Here is an 18,828-nt window from a genome sequence, read left to right on the forward strand (position 1 = left end):
TTTTTAGATGTTAAACTGATACTAATGATGTGAATCCTTTGCCCAGACAGAGTTAATATGCAGTAAAACTGATAAAATAAAGAAGCAGTTATGCCACAAAAAGGTACCACATCACGTCGCATAATTTTCCTTTTCTTGTTAAATAATTTAATAAATCCTGTCACATAATTTGGTCCTCCCTTCTGCATAATTCCAGTGGCCAAAAGTAAAATACAATGCACAGCACTTCATTAGTTAAATTTATTGATAATTCAGGGAACCAGCTGTGCAGAAAGTTTAGGAAACCTGAAAATAATTGTAGTACACATACCACTGAATCAGGAAAATCATAGTCTGACAGACATAATATACAAAAGACTCACCGATGTGGCATATCAAAAGCTTACTGTAATAACTCATCATGCTCCTCAAATGAGTTACCTACCACAATTATGTCATCCTGAAAACACAGAAAATTGTTCAAATCTTTAAAACAATGCAGATTGCTCCTTCCCAATCTATCCACTGGCCCCATCAGATCGAAGGCTAACTTCTCCCATGGAGCCTTAGGAAACTGCATATGACTCAAAGGTGGTTCCCTAACCATTTTCGTCTTGTCACTATTCTTACAAATGCATTTTTTCAATTGACATGTAACGCACACATGCCCCTCTGGCATGTGTGCGCCTTACATGTCCTAAAATAATTTTTGGGGGTGCAGCAGACGGGGCCTTAGGCCCCCAGCACCCTGGGGTTTGCATTTCCAAAACTGCGAATTCCAGATAGGAAATGCAAAAAGTTCACAAATATGGGCCTACAGGCCCATAGGTGCGAATGGGGTCAGAATCGCTATTTGAGATTCTGTAATAGCATTTGCGATTTTTAAGAAATCGCTATTACCGAATCACAAATATGATACATACCATTTTGCGACTCTGAAATAGCGATTTCTTAAAAATCGCTAATTGTTGAATCGCAAAATGGATTCTTGATACATCTGGCCCTTAGTGATTCATGGCTAACCGGCAGAATTGAGAAATATCACTGGTTATTTAAAATTTTGGTTGTGGTTGTCAACTCTCGTGGCGATTGAGTATTGAATGGCGTGAATTAATGATATTAAAAATGGACTGGCACTTTTTATGCTCACAGTATAGCATGTGTTCTGTGTGCCTGCGCTGGGCACATAGAACCAATGTGCCGTGTTTTATGGTCAGTGCATGGAGTCTTTCTGGTAGCATGGACCCAGTGGAGTTACCAGATGGGAATTTTTTCGAACGCCCCTCACTGGTTGTGGACACCCCTTTATTTAAACTTCGGGTTGGCAGTGGATGTCCGTAGTCCGCGCCAGCTGCACCTGTCTGAAGCTTTATTGACTGATGGGCGTTGTATGCTCTTTCATTCACAGTACATTCCCCCTGATGAAGGACCTGGTGGGCCCCAAACGCATGGAGGACATGTACAGTACTCTGAGTGACGTGGATAATATGTCAATGAATGACAGCGTTTCTTTGGAAAATATTTGAAAACCAAATAAGAAATAGGGTGGTTCCCTTCACAAAAGGATTGCTTCACATATTAGAGCTCTAAAAATGTTAATTTATTTCATTAAAATAATCAACTTTGGAGACCAAAAGGACCATTGTTTCATTTGATGGAAAACAGCCAGTGTGGCTAATTTCGGTGGGATGTGCGCCTTGGGACTATTCTCAATATTTTTGAGAACAATTACATCGAACATTTACAATGAGACGCGTGGAAATACAAATTCCCTGTACTATGGGAAGAAATAGCCTGTGGCTATACTCCTGGGAATACAAACGCATAATCAGGAAACTTTGTACAAAATGAACAGCGCAAATTTCAGACTGACATACGATGTGTTCAACTACAGGGTGGTTCTTGATGCAGCTTTGCTGGAATCCTTTTGAACATGAGAACTTCTTGTGTGTTGCAAACAGCAGCGACATGTTCTGCTAAGTAATCTAGTCTATGTTAGCTACCCGTTGTGACATTCCCAGGGGTATTGTTAGTGCTGGGCACAGGGCTGGATTGGAAACTAAAATAATCACAGGAACAATGTTTATTTCAGCCCAACGCTGCAGGAGTCAGGGATTAAAATGGGGGCCATGAGGGCTTTAGTGGCTGGGTCATGACAGCCTTTCCAGCAGTGCTTAATTTGAGCCGGTGGGAGGAACTGACATTTATTTTTGATTGCCGGCTCTTATTTTTCTGCATCAGCCAATTACTGCAAGCAAGTCACAAATGGGAAACACAGAGCAAAGAAAGACGGAAAAGCATCAGAATGGGAGAAAGCTGCAAGGGTGAGTTGTAGGGGCAGGGAGTGGCTGTAAATGGATTAAAGAGGCCAGAGATGGCTTCAGGATTACACACTGCCTCAGTATTCTGTGCTCCCACATTTAAATGCAGCAGCTGCATGTTTCAGAGAAGAGCTTTGGGCACTGGCACGTTTTTGTTTACAAATTAACTACTGCTTTCCCGCACTAATACCAACCTTCTAGCCTGCAGCCTACTTAGGAAACTTCCGACTACCAGAATGGCACTTCCTATCTTGACTTAGCATTTCCACTGCATACCGATGCATAGGTAGTTCACACATCAAACTTTGATACTTGGCACTTGTCACATTTTACCCCACTTTGCCTCTGTATGTGGAAAATACCCAAGTATCAGAGCGGCAGAACCACGTTCGTTAAGTGCAGTAAAATGTAACCCTGTAACTGCAACTCTTGGGTTCATCCCCTACTTTAACATTTGATCACATGGAGAGCAGCACCGCCAGTCATTACTGCAATAACATTTCTAAAGCGTAATGCATCACTTAGAAGAATAATTTACCCTTCACTTGGGAATCAAGATTCTGCTTACCTGAAAATATAGTTTATGTATTGTTGATCAAGGTCGCTGAAAAAAATAAACAGATTGTTATTTTTGGCAGGATATTACAAAAGCCAACAAAGTAGTTTAATAAAAACAGCAAACGTGTTAAGAATGTAACGTAATCTCCAACTGAGGTGGGCTCATTGGTGTCTGTTTTCCACGTATTCTACTGAATCAGGACTAATGATCTAAACCAGGCATCTCCAACGAGTATCTCATGAGCTACCAGTAGCTCTCCAGCTTCCTGTGAGTAGCTCTACTGTGTGCAGTCCAGCCTACTACCACAGAAGCTTGAATTAATATGTGCACGCCACAACGAAAAGGCATTTCTCCGAAATAAAAATGTGTTTATTTCCAGTACCCATAAAGTGTTTGGCGAAAAATGGTTGAATTTTCAAAATGTTATTACATCCATTGCTTGAGTTGGAGAGATTTATTATTCACATTAATACCTTGGTGCTAGGGTGCTGCAGCTACGGCTGTTTTGTATTACCTGTTCAGAGGCAGTCAACCCTGCCTAATGGGGTGGCCACTTCTTCATCACTAATATTAGTAGTGCGGGATGATTTTCATTGAACATAAATAGCTCTTGTTACAGGAAGGTTTGGAGAACCCCTGCACTAAACACAGGGATTAAATGAAGGAAGGAGTCACAACACATTTTCGGGTTTACCAAGGGTATGAATATTGAGGGCTATTGTACAAAGCCCTTTTGTGAGTGTAGTCCCTGCGATTCACTAAACCAGAAAGTTTGCAACAGCAAAAGGGCTTTAAGAATTACAAATATCTTTTACAAGTCTGAAAATTCTTTCTGACTCGTAAAACGGCTTTGCAATCCTTTCTGAAACCCAAATAGGAGGGCGCATGTAACGGCTGCCCGATCATATTTCTGATTCAGATAGGAATGCATCAGTTGCTTGTGACAGCAATTGCAATCCCAAACAATTGTTTAGTTATACATACATTATTAGGGGTGGGAAATGATTCACAGGGGAATGTGTCCCGTTTGTGAATCGCGTCCGGAGCTTGGGGGAAGCCCCCCTCCTCCCATGTCTGCCCAAATGGAAAACATTCCTTTTTAAAGCAGCACTGGTTGCTATAAGGAAACACGACTGCTTAAGAAAACCAAAACCTGGCTGAAAATGGAAACATAGGGGTGGTGATATGCTGTTCCTTGTATTTTTTTGTTTAAATCTTTTTATTAAGATTTCAAATACAGGTTACAAACATGGGACAACAGAATGCTTAAAGGACATTCAGCAATACATGATACTGTTTCAGGAAGTACTTTTCAGATGCGTTTAGTGAGAGCAACAACACCACTCTGAGGAGTTGTGCACATTCTATGAGGTGTGTCGGTTTAGTAGTTGACATAGGGGGTCATTCTGACCTCGGCGGTAAAAGGCCCTTACCGCCGGTCAGAAGACCGCCATAACACCGCCGCGGCCGCGGTTAACCGCCACGGTCATTCTGACCCACAACGGCCAAACCTCAAAAAATCCGTCCTCCACTGCAGCCCGCCACATCAGCGGGCAGCGAGAAACTGGAGATGACCAAACCTCCACCGTCACGCCAACAGAAATACGCCCATGCCATTACGACCCACGAATCCACACGGCGGTCATTCAAACGCGGTATTCCATTGGCGCTACACACCGCTGCGGTCAGAATACACACACAGCACCAAAACACAGCCACATTGGACAATTTGAAATACACACACCTGATACACATACACACACCACTCCCACACAATCAACCAACTATAAAACACACACCCACATCACCCACAAACCCCTGCGACCATAATTACTGAGAGAAGGAGAGAGAGACACAGCAGACAATCCATAGCAAGACACACTGAGGCACACTACACCATCACACACACCACATAGTAGCACAAAGCACCACTCACCAACATACTTATCATCACATACACCACCCCACACCTCACCCACACCACCCCATGGCACCCCAAAGGCACCCACGCTTTTCGGACCAAGAACTCGGGGTCATGGTGGAGGAAATCCTAAGAGTGGAACCCCAGCTCTTCGGCTCGCAGGTGCAGCACACCAGTATAGCTAGGAAGGCGGAGCTATGGCAGCGGATCGTGGACAGGGTCAACGCGGTGGGACAGCATCCCAGGAATAGGGAGGACATCCGCAAAAGATGGAACGACCTACGGGGGAAGGTCCGATCGATGGTCTCCAGGCACAACATCGCAGTCCAGAAGACTGGCGGCGGACCCCCACCCACCCCTCCCGAATTCACATCGTGGGAGCAAGAGGTCTTGAACATCCTGCATCCTCAGGGCCTCGCAGGAGTAGCCGGAGGAATGGACTCTGGTAAGTCCAATCTCAACTACTATATCCCCCCCACCCCACCAGCATGCCAACCCACACCCCCACCCTCACCCCCAACCCCCCAGCACACATCCTCCCTGACAATGTCTCACCAGCACAACCCACCCATCCCAACACCAACTCCTGCATGCCAACACAAATCATGGGCACCCATCACCTAAGCATGACCACTGCACTAACCCCCCCCCCCCCCACTAACTACCCTCACAACACCTCCCTCAAGGGAATGCCTGCACTGGGGGACAAGGGCACCCATAACACGCACGCTATTGCACACACAGAAACAATAACCAAACTCTCTTACCCCATGCAGGACCCGAACGACAACACACCAGCCAGGAGGGTCCAGAAGTGTCCATCCCACCACCGGAACAGGCCCACACTGAGGATAGCAGCTCTGTCGACAGTGAACCTGATGACCAGCCCGGACCATCGGGGACCTCTGGGCAGTCGGTTCCCCTCAGGCAGCCACAGGCCACATCAGACCCGACCCCCTCTGCCAACACCAGCACAGCTCCCACCCAGCAGGCCCATGCCTCTGTCTCTAGGACAGCTCAATCAGCGGTGTGTCTGCCACTACAGGGCACCCAGGCTAACCCAACACCCCAACAACAACAGGGACCTGGGGGCAGTGGTAGCGGGCACACCGTCCAGGGGACAGAGGCCGGGGGAAACCGGGCAGCTCGGAGGGCTGCTGTGCGACAGGGGGGGGGAGGAGAGGCCCAGGGAACCCACTCTCCAAGAGGCCCTCACCACCCTCATGGGGGCATACCACCACTCCCAAGAAACGATGGCGACGGTACTGGCCAGGTTCACTGAGATCCAGGCACAGCAGGAGGAACGCTACATGGGGTTCAGGGAGGAGCTGAGAATCATCGGGACCGCAATGGGGACCATCGTCCTGGCCCTCCACAGGATAGAGGACGCGTTGCGGGACCATGGTGCACCACACAGGGCCCCTGTCACTAGCCCGGACCAGGAACAGCCTACCACCTCCGCCGGCGCTAGTGGACAGGAGGTCCCAACACCTCGACAGCCCCCCAGAACCCCACCTCCTGCTGAAGAACAACCACCCCGTAAGAGGAGCCTGAGACCAAAAAAAAAGACAGAGTAGGATGTCAAGACCCCCGCCAGCAGGACATACCCCCTCAAGTCTTCCCACTGTCCCACATTGCCACCCTGTCCAACCATGAACTGCCTATGCTCCATCCTTCCACAGGCAAAAGGACAATGCACCTGTGAGACTGAGAACTGGACTCTGCCATGGATATTCATCCACCCCCACCCATCACCCTTAGAATCACATGTACCGATATCTAGCACTGTAAATAAATCACATTTTGCACACAAATCTGTTTTGAGTCATGCTGTATTATTAACAAATGTATTACATATTACTGTTCCATTTCTGTTCTGTCAATTAGTCATGACAACATACCAATGTCAATACGCTGTATTTCATGGGCGAACCAAGCAGAAGTCAGGTACTGAGTCAGACAGCACTGAGAAGGGAAGGGAAAGGCAAAAATTAATGACAAACATCTGTGGGGAACTACAGAAAGTACAGATGCAGGAGGCTATAAGCAATTGTGAAATGGCGTGGGTGATTCTTACCTGTGTGTTACTGGAAATACTGTTGTATCACTCTGTCCCTATTGTCTGTGTCGTCCTCAGAGTCTTCCTCCTCTTCACTCTCCACAGGCTCCACGGCTTCTACAACACCACCATCTGGACCATCCTCCTGCAGGAAAGGCACCTGGCGTCGCAAAGCCAGGTTGTGGAGCATACAGCACGCCACGATGATATGGCACACCTTCTTTGGTGAGTACATTAGGGATCCACCTGTCATATGCAGGCACCTAAACCTGGCCTTCAGGAGCCCAAAGGTTCGCTCAATCACCCTCCTAGTACGCCCATGGGCCTCATTGTACCGTTCCTCTGCCCTGGTCCTGGGATTCCTCACTGGGGTCAATAGCCACGGCAGGTTGGGGTAACCAGAGTCACCTATTAGCCACACACGCTGTCTCTGTAGCTGTTCCATCACATAGGGAATGCTGCTATTTCGCATAACATACGCGTCATGCACTGACCCTGGGAACTTGGCATTTACATGGGAGATGTACTGGTCAGCCAAACAGACCACCTGGATATTCATTGAATGGTAATTCTTCCTGTTCCTGTACACCTGTTCATCGTCATTTGGGGGGACTAAAGCCACATGGGTCCCATCAATTGCACCAATGATGTTGGGGATGTGTCCAAGGGCATAGAAATCAGCTTTCACTGTAGGCAAATCACCCTCCTCTGGGAAAATGATGTAGCTCCGCATGAGTTTCATCAGGGCAGACAACACTCTGGATAAGATCTTGGAAAACATAGGCTGAGACATCCCAGATGACATGGCCACTGTTGTCTGGAATGAGCCAGTTGCAAAGAAATGGAGGACAGACAGAACCTGCACTAGAGGGGGAATTCCTGTGGGTTGGCGGATGGGGGACATCAGGGCTGGCTCCAGCTGGGCACACAGTTCATGGATGGAGGCTCGGTCAAGTCGGTATCGTAGTATTATGTTGCGTTCTTCCATTGTGGACAGGTCCACCAGCGGCCGGTACACGCGAGGATTCCTCCTTCTCATCGCTAGTCCCAGCGGACGGTGCCTAGGAAGGAGAATATGGAGTACAGAGTCAATCCACTCACAGGTACGTACAACACAGCTTGCACAGTACAGGTAAATGTATGGTTTGATATGTTTGTATGTGTGCCATTGCAAGGCCTAGGCCTGTGTGACGCATTAGAAATTAAGCCATGTGGGCCCTTGAAATGGCCGATACCTGACCTGTGAAGTGGGACAATGGGATGTGAGGTCACTGCGCTGGCGGGGCACACCGTGGCGGTAGGCGGTCGAAGACCGCTGTGCGAAGACGCATTGGTTAACATTGAAGCCTATGGGTTTCAGGAGCCAATGACGATGTGCGCCGGCGGTCGCGGGACGCACCGCCGCGGTACGCACCACCGCGGGCGTGACCGCCATTTTCTATCTGCTCAATCATTCGAGACCTGATCATCCACAGGAGAGGACCTATACTGCAAGTGCTGCTGTGAACTCGGTCTGGAAGTGACAATGGCTGCTGCTACTGGTGAAAGGGCCCCCGCCTTCAGTTCAGAAGAGTTGGAGAAGCTCGTGGACGGGGTCCTCCCCCAGTATGCGCTACTCTACGGTCCTCCAGACCAACAGGTGAGTACACTCAGTGCACATTGAATGGGTTATGCCTGTGTGGAGGGGGGGGGATGTAAGTTGGTGGGGTGTGGAGGGAATGAGGAGTGCAACGCACGACAGATGAGAGAATGGGAACCATGACAAGGTTGGGGAGGGGGGGGCATGTACTCCAAACATGCAGATATGTGACGGTTTCTCTTTCCCACCCTGTACATGTCAAACAGGTGAGCGCCCACCAGAAAATCGATATTTGGCGTGCCATCGCCAAGGAAGTCCAGAACTTGGGGGTCTACAACAGACGGGGCACCCACTGCCGCAAGAGGTGGGAGGACATCCGCCGCGGAACGAGGAAGACCGCAGAAACACTGCTGGGGATGGCCTCCCGACCTAGGAGGGGTGCCAGTCGCACCATGACCCCCCTGATGTCCCGGATCCTGGCGGTGGCCTACCCTAATTTGGATGGGCGCTTGAGGACAGCACAGCAGACACAAGGGGGTGAGTATCCGCACATTCTCCTATCTGTATGCGCATTGGAGGCGTCTGGGTGGGGGAGGAGGGCTGTGGGTGACATTAGGCCAGGGCGCTCTCTGTAGTGTAGTCCGCTCCCTTAGGCATGGCCCTGTGCCCCCGCCCCCCACCTCTGTAGGGTGCCAAGTGCAGCTACCCATGCTCCAGCATCACACATGTGCGCGTGTGTTGTCCCTAGACCTGTTTGCCTAGTCAGAAGTACTGAGTAGTGTACCCCAAGTTCGCGACTTAGTGCACGAGGCACCTGTGTCTGTCCTCTCCGCAAAGGGTATTGCTAAGGCATGCACTCAACTTTGTTTCATTTCTCCCCCCACCCTAAATCTTTGTCTTCTTGTGTTTTAGCATCATCCGGCGGAGGAGATTTGGCGTCGGAGCAGGAGGGAGCTGCAGGTCACCAGGCCCCGGTGGGCACTGACACAGACACCGAGGGCACCAGTGATCCGGAGGGCGAGGGGAGCACCACAACGGGGGCCGGTGGAGACACCAGCGACACGGACACGTCCTCGTTTGGGAGCTCCCTAGCGGTGGCGGCACCATCTGTGCCCCCCGCAACAACAGGTACAGCCGCCACTCAGCGCACCAGCACCGCCCTCCCAGCAGCCCCTCAGTCTTCGCTCCGTGGCCGCTCGGCCAGGAAGGCGCGCGTCTCCTTCGCCCCAGGCACCTCAGCCCCTGCCTCTGTTACCCCTGCTGCCCTCAGTGCGGAGCTCATTGACCTGGTGAGGACGGTCATTGTTGGGCAGACTACCCTTCTGAATGCCATCCAGGGGGTGGAAAGGGAGGTGCATCGGAGCAATGCCTACCTGGAGGGCATTCATTCGGGTCAGGCTGCCCATCAACGAGCGTTCACTGCTCTGGCCTCAACACTGACGGCAGCCATTGTCCCTGTCTCCAGTCTCCCTCTTCTATCTGCCTCCACCCTTTCTCTGTCTCCTGTACCTCAACCTATCCCATCCACACCATCAGACCAGCCTGCACACACCTCAACACCCAAGGCCAGCTCATCCAAACATAAGCACCACAGAAAACACAAGCATTCACCCAAGCAACACACAGATGCAGACATATCAACAGTCACTACCACCTCTGTGTCCCCGTCCTCCTCGTCTCCCTCCTCCCTCCCTGTGACGTCTACACTCACACCTGCATGCACCCCAACATCAGCCAGTTCTTCCACCACCAGCAAACCCTCCACTACAGTCCGCACACCTGCAGTCACCACCCCCACTGGCATTTACACGTCCCCTGTGTCCTCTCCCACTGTGTCTGTCACCCCCTCTTCCAAGACACATAAACGCAGGCAGACACCCAAACAACAGCCAACCACCTCACCACAGCCTACGTCCCAGTCACCTGCACCCAAGGACAGCACACCTGGCTCTCATACAACCACATCCTTTTCCTCCACTTCTCTCACCACTACTCCTACCCCTTACCTTGGTCCCAAGAAAAATTACCTCTCCAGTTTTGACCTCTTTCCCTCCCCCGACCCACCCCCTCCAACTGGGAAAAGTCCCAAGGGCACCTCAGCCACCACCAGCCCAACTTCTACAGTGCAAGTGGTGCATGGCATGTGGAGTCCACCCTTTGGCGGCAGTAACACTTCGGTGAGCAGCAAGGGGACAGCCAGCCCCGCCCAGGCAAGAGGACCCGGAAATTGAAGGGCCGCCGTGAGCGGACAGAGACGGCTGCCCCCAAGGAGGTGACTCCGGCCACTTCACCGGCCACAGCAGCCAGGGGAGGCAAGGGCCCGAGAGCCCCATCTAAGGAGCGGAAGGACAGCAGGGCGGAGAGGACAACCACCAGGAGCGCGGAGCAGGATGGCCCCACAAGCCCCATCCCGGCTGCAAGGGACGACACCAAAGGGCCCAGGACTCACTCCCCGAAGGGGCCTGACACAGCACGGTCGGAGGGCGAGTGAGCAGGGTGTCCAGGCCAGGTATGACTCCCTTGACATACTGCAAGAGCACCGCTGAACAGGGCCCCGCCGTGAAGACAGGTACCGCTGAACAGGGCCCCGCCGTGAAGACAGGTACCGCTGAACAGGGCCCCGCCGTGAAGACAGGTACCGCTGAACAGGGCCCCGCCGTGCAGAAGAGCACCGCTGAACAGGGCCCGCCGTGAAGACAGGTACCGCTGAACAGGGCCCCGCCGTGCAGAAGAGCACCGCTGAACAGGGCCCCGCCGTGAAGACAGGTACCGCTGAACAGGGCCCCGCCGTGAAGACAGGTACCGCTGAACAGGGCCCCGCCGTGCAGAAGAGCACCGCTGAACAGGGCCCCGCCGTGAAGACAGGTACCGCTGAACAGGGCCCCGCCGTGCAGAAGAGCACCGCTGAACAGGGCCCCGCCGTGAAGACAGGTACTGCTGAACAGGGCCCCGCCGTCTCAAGCACCGCTCCGCTGGGCCCTTCCTGTCAAGCACCGCTCCGCTGGGCCCTTCCTGTCAAGCACCGCTCCGCTGGGCCCTTCCTCTCAAGCACCGCTCCGCTGGACATCGCCATGTCATGCACCGCTGCGCTGGGTCCCGCCGTCTCAGGCACTGTTTATGGTTCACTGTGCCCACCATGCCTCCTCCTTGACCAGTGGACTCTGTAATCCACTTGAGAGACTGTGGCTTTGCACTCCCCAGGATGGTCCAGTGGGCAACCCACCCACTGTAGAGACATTGAGAGACTGTGGCTTTGCACTCCCCAGGATGGTCCAGTGGGCAACCCACCCACTGCAGAGACTTGAGAGACTGTGGCGGCTTTGCACTCCCCAGGATGGTCCAGTGGGCAACCCACCCACTGCAGAGACTTGAGAGACTGTGGCTTTGCACTCCCCAGGATGGTACAGTGGGCATGGTGGCTCCTCGTGGATCTGGCGTCGTGGACTCATGTGGCTGTGGTGGCCCCCCCTTCCCTTCCCCCTGAGGTGCCTGTAGTTTTGACATCAGATGCCCCTGCAGTGTTCTCTCCAAAGGACTCAGGTCTCTTGTGTGGGCTTTGCCCTTGTTTCGCAGAACCTTGGCCCACGGACATGTTAGATTCGTAGGATGTGCAGGACTTGTTACTTCAGTGATACACTGATGTGTATATCTTTTTGGTTTTTGTAAATATTTTTCACGGTTGCTCAATTATTTCCAGGTGCTTTTTTTGTACATGAAAATTGATTCCAAATTTGGTTGTGTCATTGTATTTTTAAAGGGTCTTTGTGTGGTGTCACTGTGACTTCCTGCTCTGCATTGGTGTGTACATATTGGGGGGGTCGCATATGTGTATGCCTGTAACCTTTCTTCCTCCCCCCTCCCGTGTGTCGTAGGTGCAGTACTCACCGTTGACGTCTGCGCCGGAGTTCGTACTCGTGGTAGATGAGCAGGTAGACGAGAGCAGGTATGATGTTCAATTCGGGTTCCATGCTGTCCGGATTCCGCGTGGAGTGTCTCGAGGTGAGCGTTTTCCATTGGAAATGTCTGTTTCCGCCGTGTTTTTATCGGCGGGGCTCCCGCCCCGGAAAAGGTGGCGGATTGGTGGGTCGTGATAGGGTGGGCGGTACATTGTCTGCCGCCTGGCTGTTGGCGGTGACCGCCGCGCTGTTTGTTTGTTCCGCCGTGGCGGTCGGAGTGTTAATGCGGCGGGCTGTGTTGGCGGTTCCCGCCAGGGTCAGAATTGCATTTTTTTGACCGCCGGCCTGTTGGCGGGTTGGCCGCCGCTTTATCACCGACCGCCAGGGTCAGAATGACCCCCATAGTGTGGCCTGGTAAAACAGATAAGGAACTACCAATGAATAGGGGAGCTGGAAACCAGGATGGGTTAGGTGGTAGGGAACAAGCAGTCATAAGTGCAAGATTTTAATAGAAGAGTGGCAGGCGGGGCAGGTAGCCAGTAAGGCTGCTGTGTGAGCATAAGATCCGTGGTAACTCCTATGAGGTATAAGAGCAAATCATCCACGTAGAGGGAAACCGTGTTCACTCTGTCCGCAAGTGGAATATCCCACTCTCGGACATCCGCGTGAAGTCGATGGACTTGTGTAAAGCAGTTGGGTGCATACTAAGAGTTTGGGTCCCATGCCCATACCAGTGGGGACCTCAAAGAGGTATGGCCATGTCAGTGTGTCAAAGGCCTTTTCCACATCAAGTATTAATAAGGCGGAGCTAGGATGAAGACCCTGAACCCTGTCTTGTATGTGAAACAGACTCAGGATGTTTTGCGATGTGGTGAGCCCTGGCACAAAACCACTTTGGTCTGTTTGGACTAGGCGAGGGAGAATTTGGGCGTACCGCTCAGCTAGGATTTTGCCTAGTATTTACCTGCTGTTCCTTGTAGGCCACTATCCTGGTGTTTGTAGCTGATCACAGGGATAACAAATATACCATGCCTAATTATTATTCATTACACAGGTCGTTCTGCACCCTCTGCAACTGAAAATTTGGCAACGCAGCTTATTCATATGTAGGTCGCATTGCAAAATTAGAGAGAGGTCGCAAAAACTGTGTGCACAATTTCACATTGTCCCCTTAGTCTCATTCAGATTCACTGTATGCAGGTTTGTCAAATGTGCTATTTTGGGAATCTGGCATGGATCCTGCCCGCACAGACAGACACTGGGCACATCTGTCAAATGCATTTGTACATTAGACTCACTGTTAAAGGTGACAAGTGACAGTGGCTGCTAAAAGGGGTGCTTCAGGGTAAACTGTTAGTAGTATCCTAAATGAAAGAAGAGTTAAACAGTATTTTGCAACTCCTTGTTAACATATAAATAATTTCAGGGTAGAGGAACTGAGACGTCATAATAGATTCCACAGAAGGAAATACTTTCAAAAGCCACCGAACTAAACTGTAAATCACTATAAACATCAACCTACATATTTTATGGAGTTGAGACTGAGTCCAACCGACCTGGCAGAATGCTTGAAATGTTAACTGCTTGCTGTTTCAACGGACTAACCACACCACGCAGTTGGCTTTTTTCAGTAAGGAATCTCCTTGAATTCAAAATGAGGGTAATTATGAAAAAGGGATGTTTGTGCTTGGGGGGGTGTGGCTGCCACTTAAGTGGTCAGTTTTCAAATATTTTCATAGTTCAGTTATATTCTATATCTGTATGAACTGGTCAAATACCTACGTCCATTACTATAGAGTTCAATTATTATGATTTCTCTTTTTTATTAATTCATAGATAATTGTGTGGTTTCTACTGAGAACACTGATTGCAAGACACACATAGTTGAAGTAAAAAAAATGCAAAACCTAAAAACAAATATGTGCCCTTAACATGGGCACACATCATGGACGTCATTTAGGGGTAGCCAGGGGTCGCAGCTAAGACCCCTGCTTTGCCCTTTTGCGACCCTGGCACTGTCTTTGCGACCCCTGACTTCGGAAGTAGCAAGTTCAGTGCCAGGAACACAGTGGCAGCTCATCCTTATGGACGCCAGTTGGGACTTTCTTTGATTTCTGTCAATTTGTTATTACACTAATAGTGAATAATAATAATAAAATATTAAAATAAAACAAAATGTCATTAACTATTAGTGTAATACAAATGTAAATATGCCCTCCCATGGCAGCTGAGGTAAGTAAAAATGCTTTTGAATGTAAGTGTGTGTATAAGTGTAAGTATATGTCTGTGGGTGAAAATGGGGATCAAAGGGCATGTGATGTTACTTCCGCTACCCCGCCCGTGGCACACGTTTTCCATATCTCTTCTGGTTCAACTCATGCATTATTAAAGTGGAAAATCTATGGAGGGCTAGGTTTTAATGTTAACGCTCCGATACCCCTGGAGGAGTGGTGACGGACTAATCCGGATGCTGTGCCTTGTTCAGTTTATACACCTACCTATAATGCCATGTTATCAGCCATCGCTAGTAATGCTTTGTCTGCAAAGCTTGTGCTAAGGTCGTATTGCTGCGATGGTATGGTATATTTATTCATTTATTTTATTGTCTTATTGGTTTTTATGCATTATTTTTGTATCTTTAATGTCAATATTTATGCCGGATAAAGTTTTTCTGAGTAAAAAAATACTCTTGCTACTATTTCTTGCTAAATTTGACATCCCCCCAAGGCGTAAGGGTCTCCTGCATAAAATAAACCAAATATGCAAAATGGAGAAATCACAAAAGACATTTGGGAGCGTTGAGCCATGGCGTGAAAACATTATCTTCAATACTACCACCAGGTGTATTTTCCAGATAACAAAAGTATCCTGATAAGATGCGTTACTTGTTGAGGTTAGCAGAGAAGATCGTGCCGTCTGTCTGGCTGTGCCATCGAATGCCTTATGCAGTTAAAATCAAGATTTTTTTGGGGAAAAAAGTTATTTGCCTGCGATGTTTGCTTTAAATACAGAAGTCGGATACAAATAATCGTAACACACAACTTCGAAAGAAAGCAGGCATGTCATCTTGAACAGGTTCAAGTTATGAGGAAATAACTCTTCTAAACATCTTGCACTGCAGCAGGGGGCTGGCCAAGACCTTCCATCAGCCAAGGCCATCAACGGCGGCCAAGAATACCGTGGCTATTCCCAAAATAAACATGACAGTTCATCGCTCTTTGTAAATCATCCACAGTTTGAAGCTCAAAATGGCAACTGGAAGGTGCAGGTCTCCCAAAGAAGAGGATGTAACTCTATCCTACAAATACTAGAACGCAGTAAAGCAACGCCGGAGGCACTCGTCAGCATTATTTAACCCATACGAGCCTCCACTGGCACACAGAGAAATCTGTTGTATACAAATAATGGATAAGGCTAAAGGCACAATGCAACACAATGATTTATTCATGGGGTAAAAAGTTCCTGACCCTGAGTTAGAAACAATAGGGGGCCCAATTCAATAGAGAAGACTAGTCTCAAACTATGAGCACAAGCAACCAAAGATTGCTTTTTCACTCAGTATTTGAAGAGCCCAAAGAATGTGATTACACACTCCTTTGACAGTCCTTTGAAAGCTCTTTTTGAGTCACACGGGCTGCTTTGCCTACACCAGTAGGGATTCAGACCTTGACATGGCCCCACACCAGTGGGTCTTTTCATTAAAGGCAACCTAATAACTTCACTAAAGCTGTGGCACTTTGTCCAAGAAAGTACTTAGAGGTTCTGAATTGTTGGCACTTACAATAAGATAAAGGAAGTTTAGACTTTATGTGGGTCCAGTCATTCTTCAAGGGACACAAGGAATGACCTAGGTAACAGTAGATTTTTCTAATGCTGGAGAGTAAAGAATGGGCTGGTTCTCCGAACCTGCATATTAGATGCTAAAATGACTTAAGTGTGCATCTCAATATAATTTGGTTCAACTGTGGATAGATACGGAGAGTGGGATTTGTCACAGAGAACCTGGGTGCAGGAGATGGGATGGAAATGAGATTGTGGGTGGTTAGCTTAATGCAGAAAGGTGTAGGGGGCACCACATAAAATCATCCTCTGATCTAATGTACTAGGTTCATGGTGCAGAGTTGTTATTGATGCAACTTGAGGCTCACACCTCAGGATTAAGGAGCAACTATCAAACTTCCATACGAAGAAGGAGCGCTGGCATTGCCGGATTGTGGTTATAGCCAGGGTTCAGGGGTGGGTAGCATTAAGAATCAGTTGAGGGTTTTTTAGGGTTCACGGGAGGGTAATGTTAAGACGTTTTTAGGGTTCTGGGTAGGTAAGGGAGTGTATCTACCTATAAATATATTTAGAGATATATATATATCAGTTGCGGCACACGGTTCGCCGAGGGGGCGGGGCAGCACATGGGGGGAAAACACATTAAAAAAATATATAAAAAAACACTTACCTCCACTCCTGCGACGCTCCATTCTTCTGCTCTTCCCTCGATCACTCCAGGCACAGGCTCCCAGCCTGCCCTGCGGCCAATCCCAATGCATTGGCTGGGAGCGCCTAGCCCGGGGCTCACAGGCAGACTGGGAGCCTGTGCAGACACTCTCCAGCCCAGGAACTCTGTTGCTGGGCTGGAGAGACCCTTCTGCACATGTGTGTTTGGCCGGCCTGAGACGGCCGGCCAAACATACATGCGCAGTGAGGGGGAGTGCTGAGCACTCCCCCTCCTTGCTCATCATCCCCGTGGTCCCACCCCTTTTCCCCAAAAACTATAATAAACATAGTTTATTATAGTTTTTGGGGAAAAGGCTTGGAGCTGCTGCTGCTGCTGGCGGGGGACAACGCTCCTCCGCCCATATGGAGGAGCCGCCCCTGATATATATGTGACAGTGATGGGCGTCACTGTGTAGGGCTAGTTAGGATTGAGGTACCATAAGAAAAGCATTTTTTTTAGTTTGCTAATAATTTTGGCACCGTTCCACAAATCTTCACAAAACGGTTAAAAAAAATGTTCACCTACCTCAGCTCCTTCCTGGAACATTTTTGAGAAAAGGGGATGGGGTCCCAAAATTCAATTTGGTCTTGCAGTTTTCCATAGGAAAAAAAACAGCAATGGGATTACTACAAATTTGGCAGAACACTAGATTTTGGTGAATTCATGTAAATCTGTTGAGTAGCTTTTGAAAAGTTAAGGTTCAAAATCTTTGTCTATCTAGATGGTTGGGTTCACAGTAGGCTTGTGAGAGTCCTGCAATCACTGAGCTTCAAATAATAGAGTGATCTGACAGGGCAAAGAGGTCTTTTGTTCCCTTTAGCTGCCTCTTTCCTGAAGCTTGCACGCTCATTGCCTTGCGACAACATGAAGAGAAATGTTGCAGCCACCGTTTCAGGACATGGGGATTTGGCCCTGTGTGCTGAAAATTGAAATAAATAAGGTTAAGAGGGCAGGGTTTGGGTACCCTGACTCCCTGGAACTTGTTGGGGGGGGGGGGGGTCCCAGAGGGACTGTTGGGGGGGGGGGGGGGAGGTCCCAGAGGGACCATCCTGGTGCCAAATTAAAACACACACTTTTGGCAGGTTTCCACAAACCAGTTGGAGTCCCATGGGAGCAAAAGGTCCATGCTGGCAAGAAACTTGCAGGATCTGATAAAAGAACAAAAAGGATGGTGTAGGTCCTGAGTGATTGAAATGGATTACCACAAACAGGGAAAGGCCACGCATGGCAGGAGTGTTGGCTACCCGGGTGGAGGGGGGGCGAGGAAGGGGAGGGTTGGATGCAGGGCCTTGCCCAGCGGCCAAGCCAACACTGCACACAGCATTTGGCCATGCATGGAGGAGGGTTGGACGGCCGCAAAGGGCTGGACTCAGGGCCTGGCTGCAGAGAGTTGCCATTATGTATGGTAATAAAATATTACTCTGCATTAAAAATTATTGAAATCCACTTAAAGTGACGTCACAGTTAAGTATGGTAACTTAAAGAAAACCACTGTTCTATGAAATTATCTATTAATTTTAGCCGGGGTCAGATATGCTTTGTGTACAATGTAGTATTGTATAAGCTTAAACCTAGCATTTCGGGGCACATGTGTTAAGGCTTGCCAACGGTGTAGCCCAACCTTTATGCGTGCATTGTCATGTCAGGTCTGCCTCCCAGTGTCAGCAAAGGGGCGTGAGTGATGTTGCTGTGTGATGTCTCAGTGAGTTTGTTAAGCACCGCGTAATGTGGCGACCTGTGTCCATCACATGCAGGTATTGCATGGTAATGTGCATTTGGGGTTCAGCTGTTATGTCGCCCCAGCTACTTGTTAATGCTCCAACCAGGGATTTGTATGTAAGGAAGTGCCAGGAAGGTAAGCCTACTTCAGTCACTAGGGATTCATAGGCGATTAAGGCTCCGCCGCCAAAGAGGTTGCCCAGCATGTGGAAGCCAGCTGGATGCCATGAAGATAGCTCTGTCATGATTGCTAGAACTCGTCCTCTGTGTGTTCCCAGTAATGCCATCGCTGGGGAGTATGGCGTG

At 49.4% G+C, this 18,828-nt stretch overlaps 1 protein-coding gene across 1 annotated transcript in view; it reads right to left on the minus strand.

Moving 5' to 3' along the window:
* Positions 1-18,828, minus strand: part of TMEM241 (transmembrane protein 241) — a 533,877-nt gene that overhangs the window by 260,581 nt on the left and 254,468 nt on the right. The window contains exon 10 of the mRNA XM_069220019.1: positions 2,869-2,904. Coding sequence (XP_069076120.1) covers positions 2,869-2,904 — 36 coding nt within the window. The remainder of the gene's footprint in view (positions 1-2,868; positions 2,905-18,828) is intronic.

The sequence above is a fragment of the Pleurodeles waltl genome, chromosome 2_2, assembly GCF_031143425.1.
Source record: "Pleurodeles waltl isolate 20211129_DDA chromosome 2_2, aPleWal1.hap1.20221129, whole genome shotgun sequence".
Classification (NCBI taxonomy): domain Eukaryota; kingdom Metazoa; phylum Chordata; class Amphibia; order Caudata; family Salamandridae; genus Pleurodeles; species Pleurodeles waltl.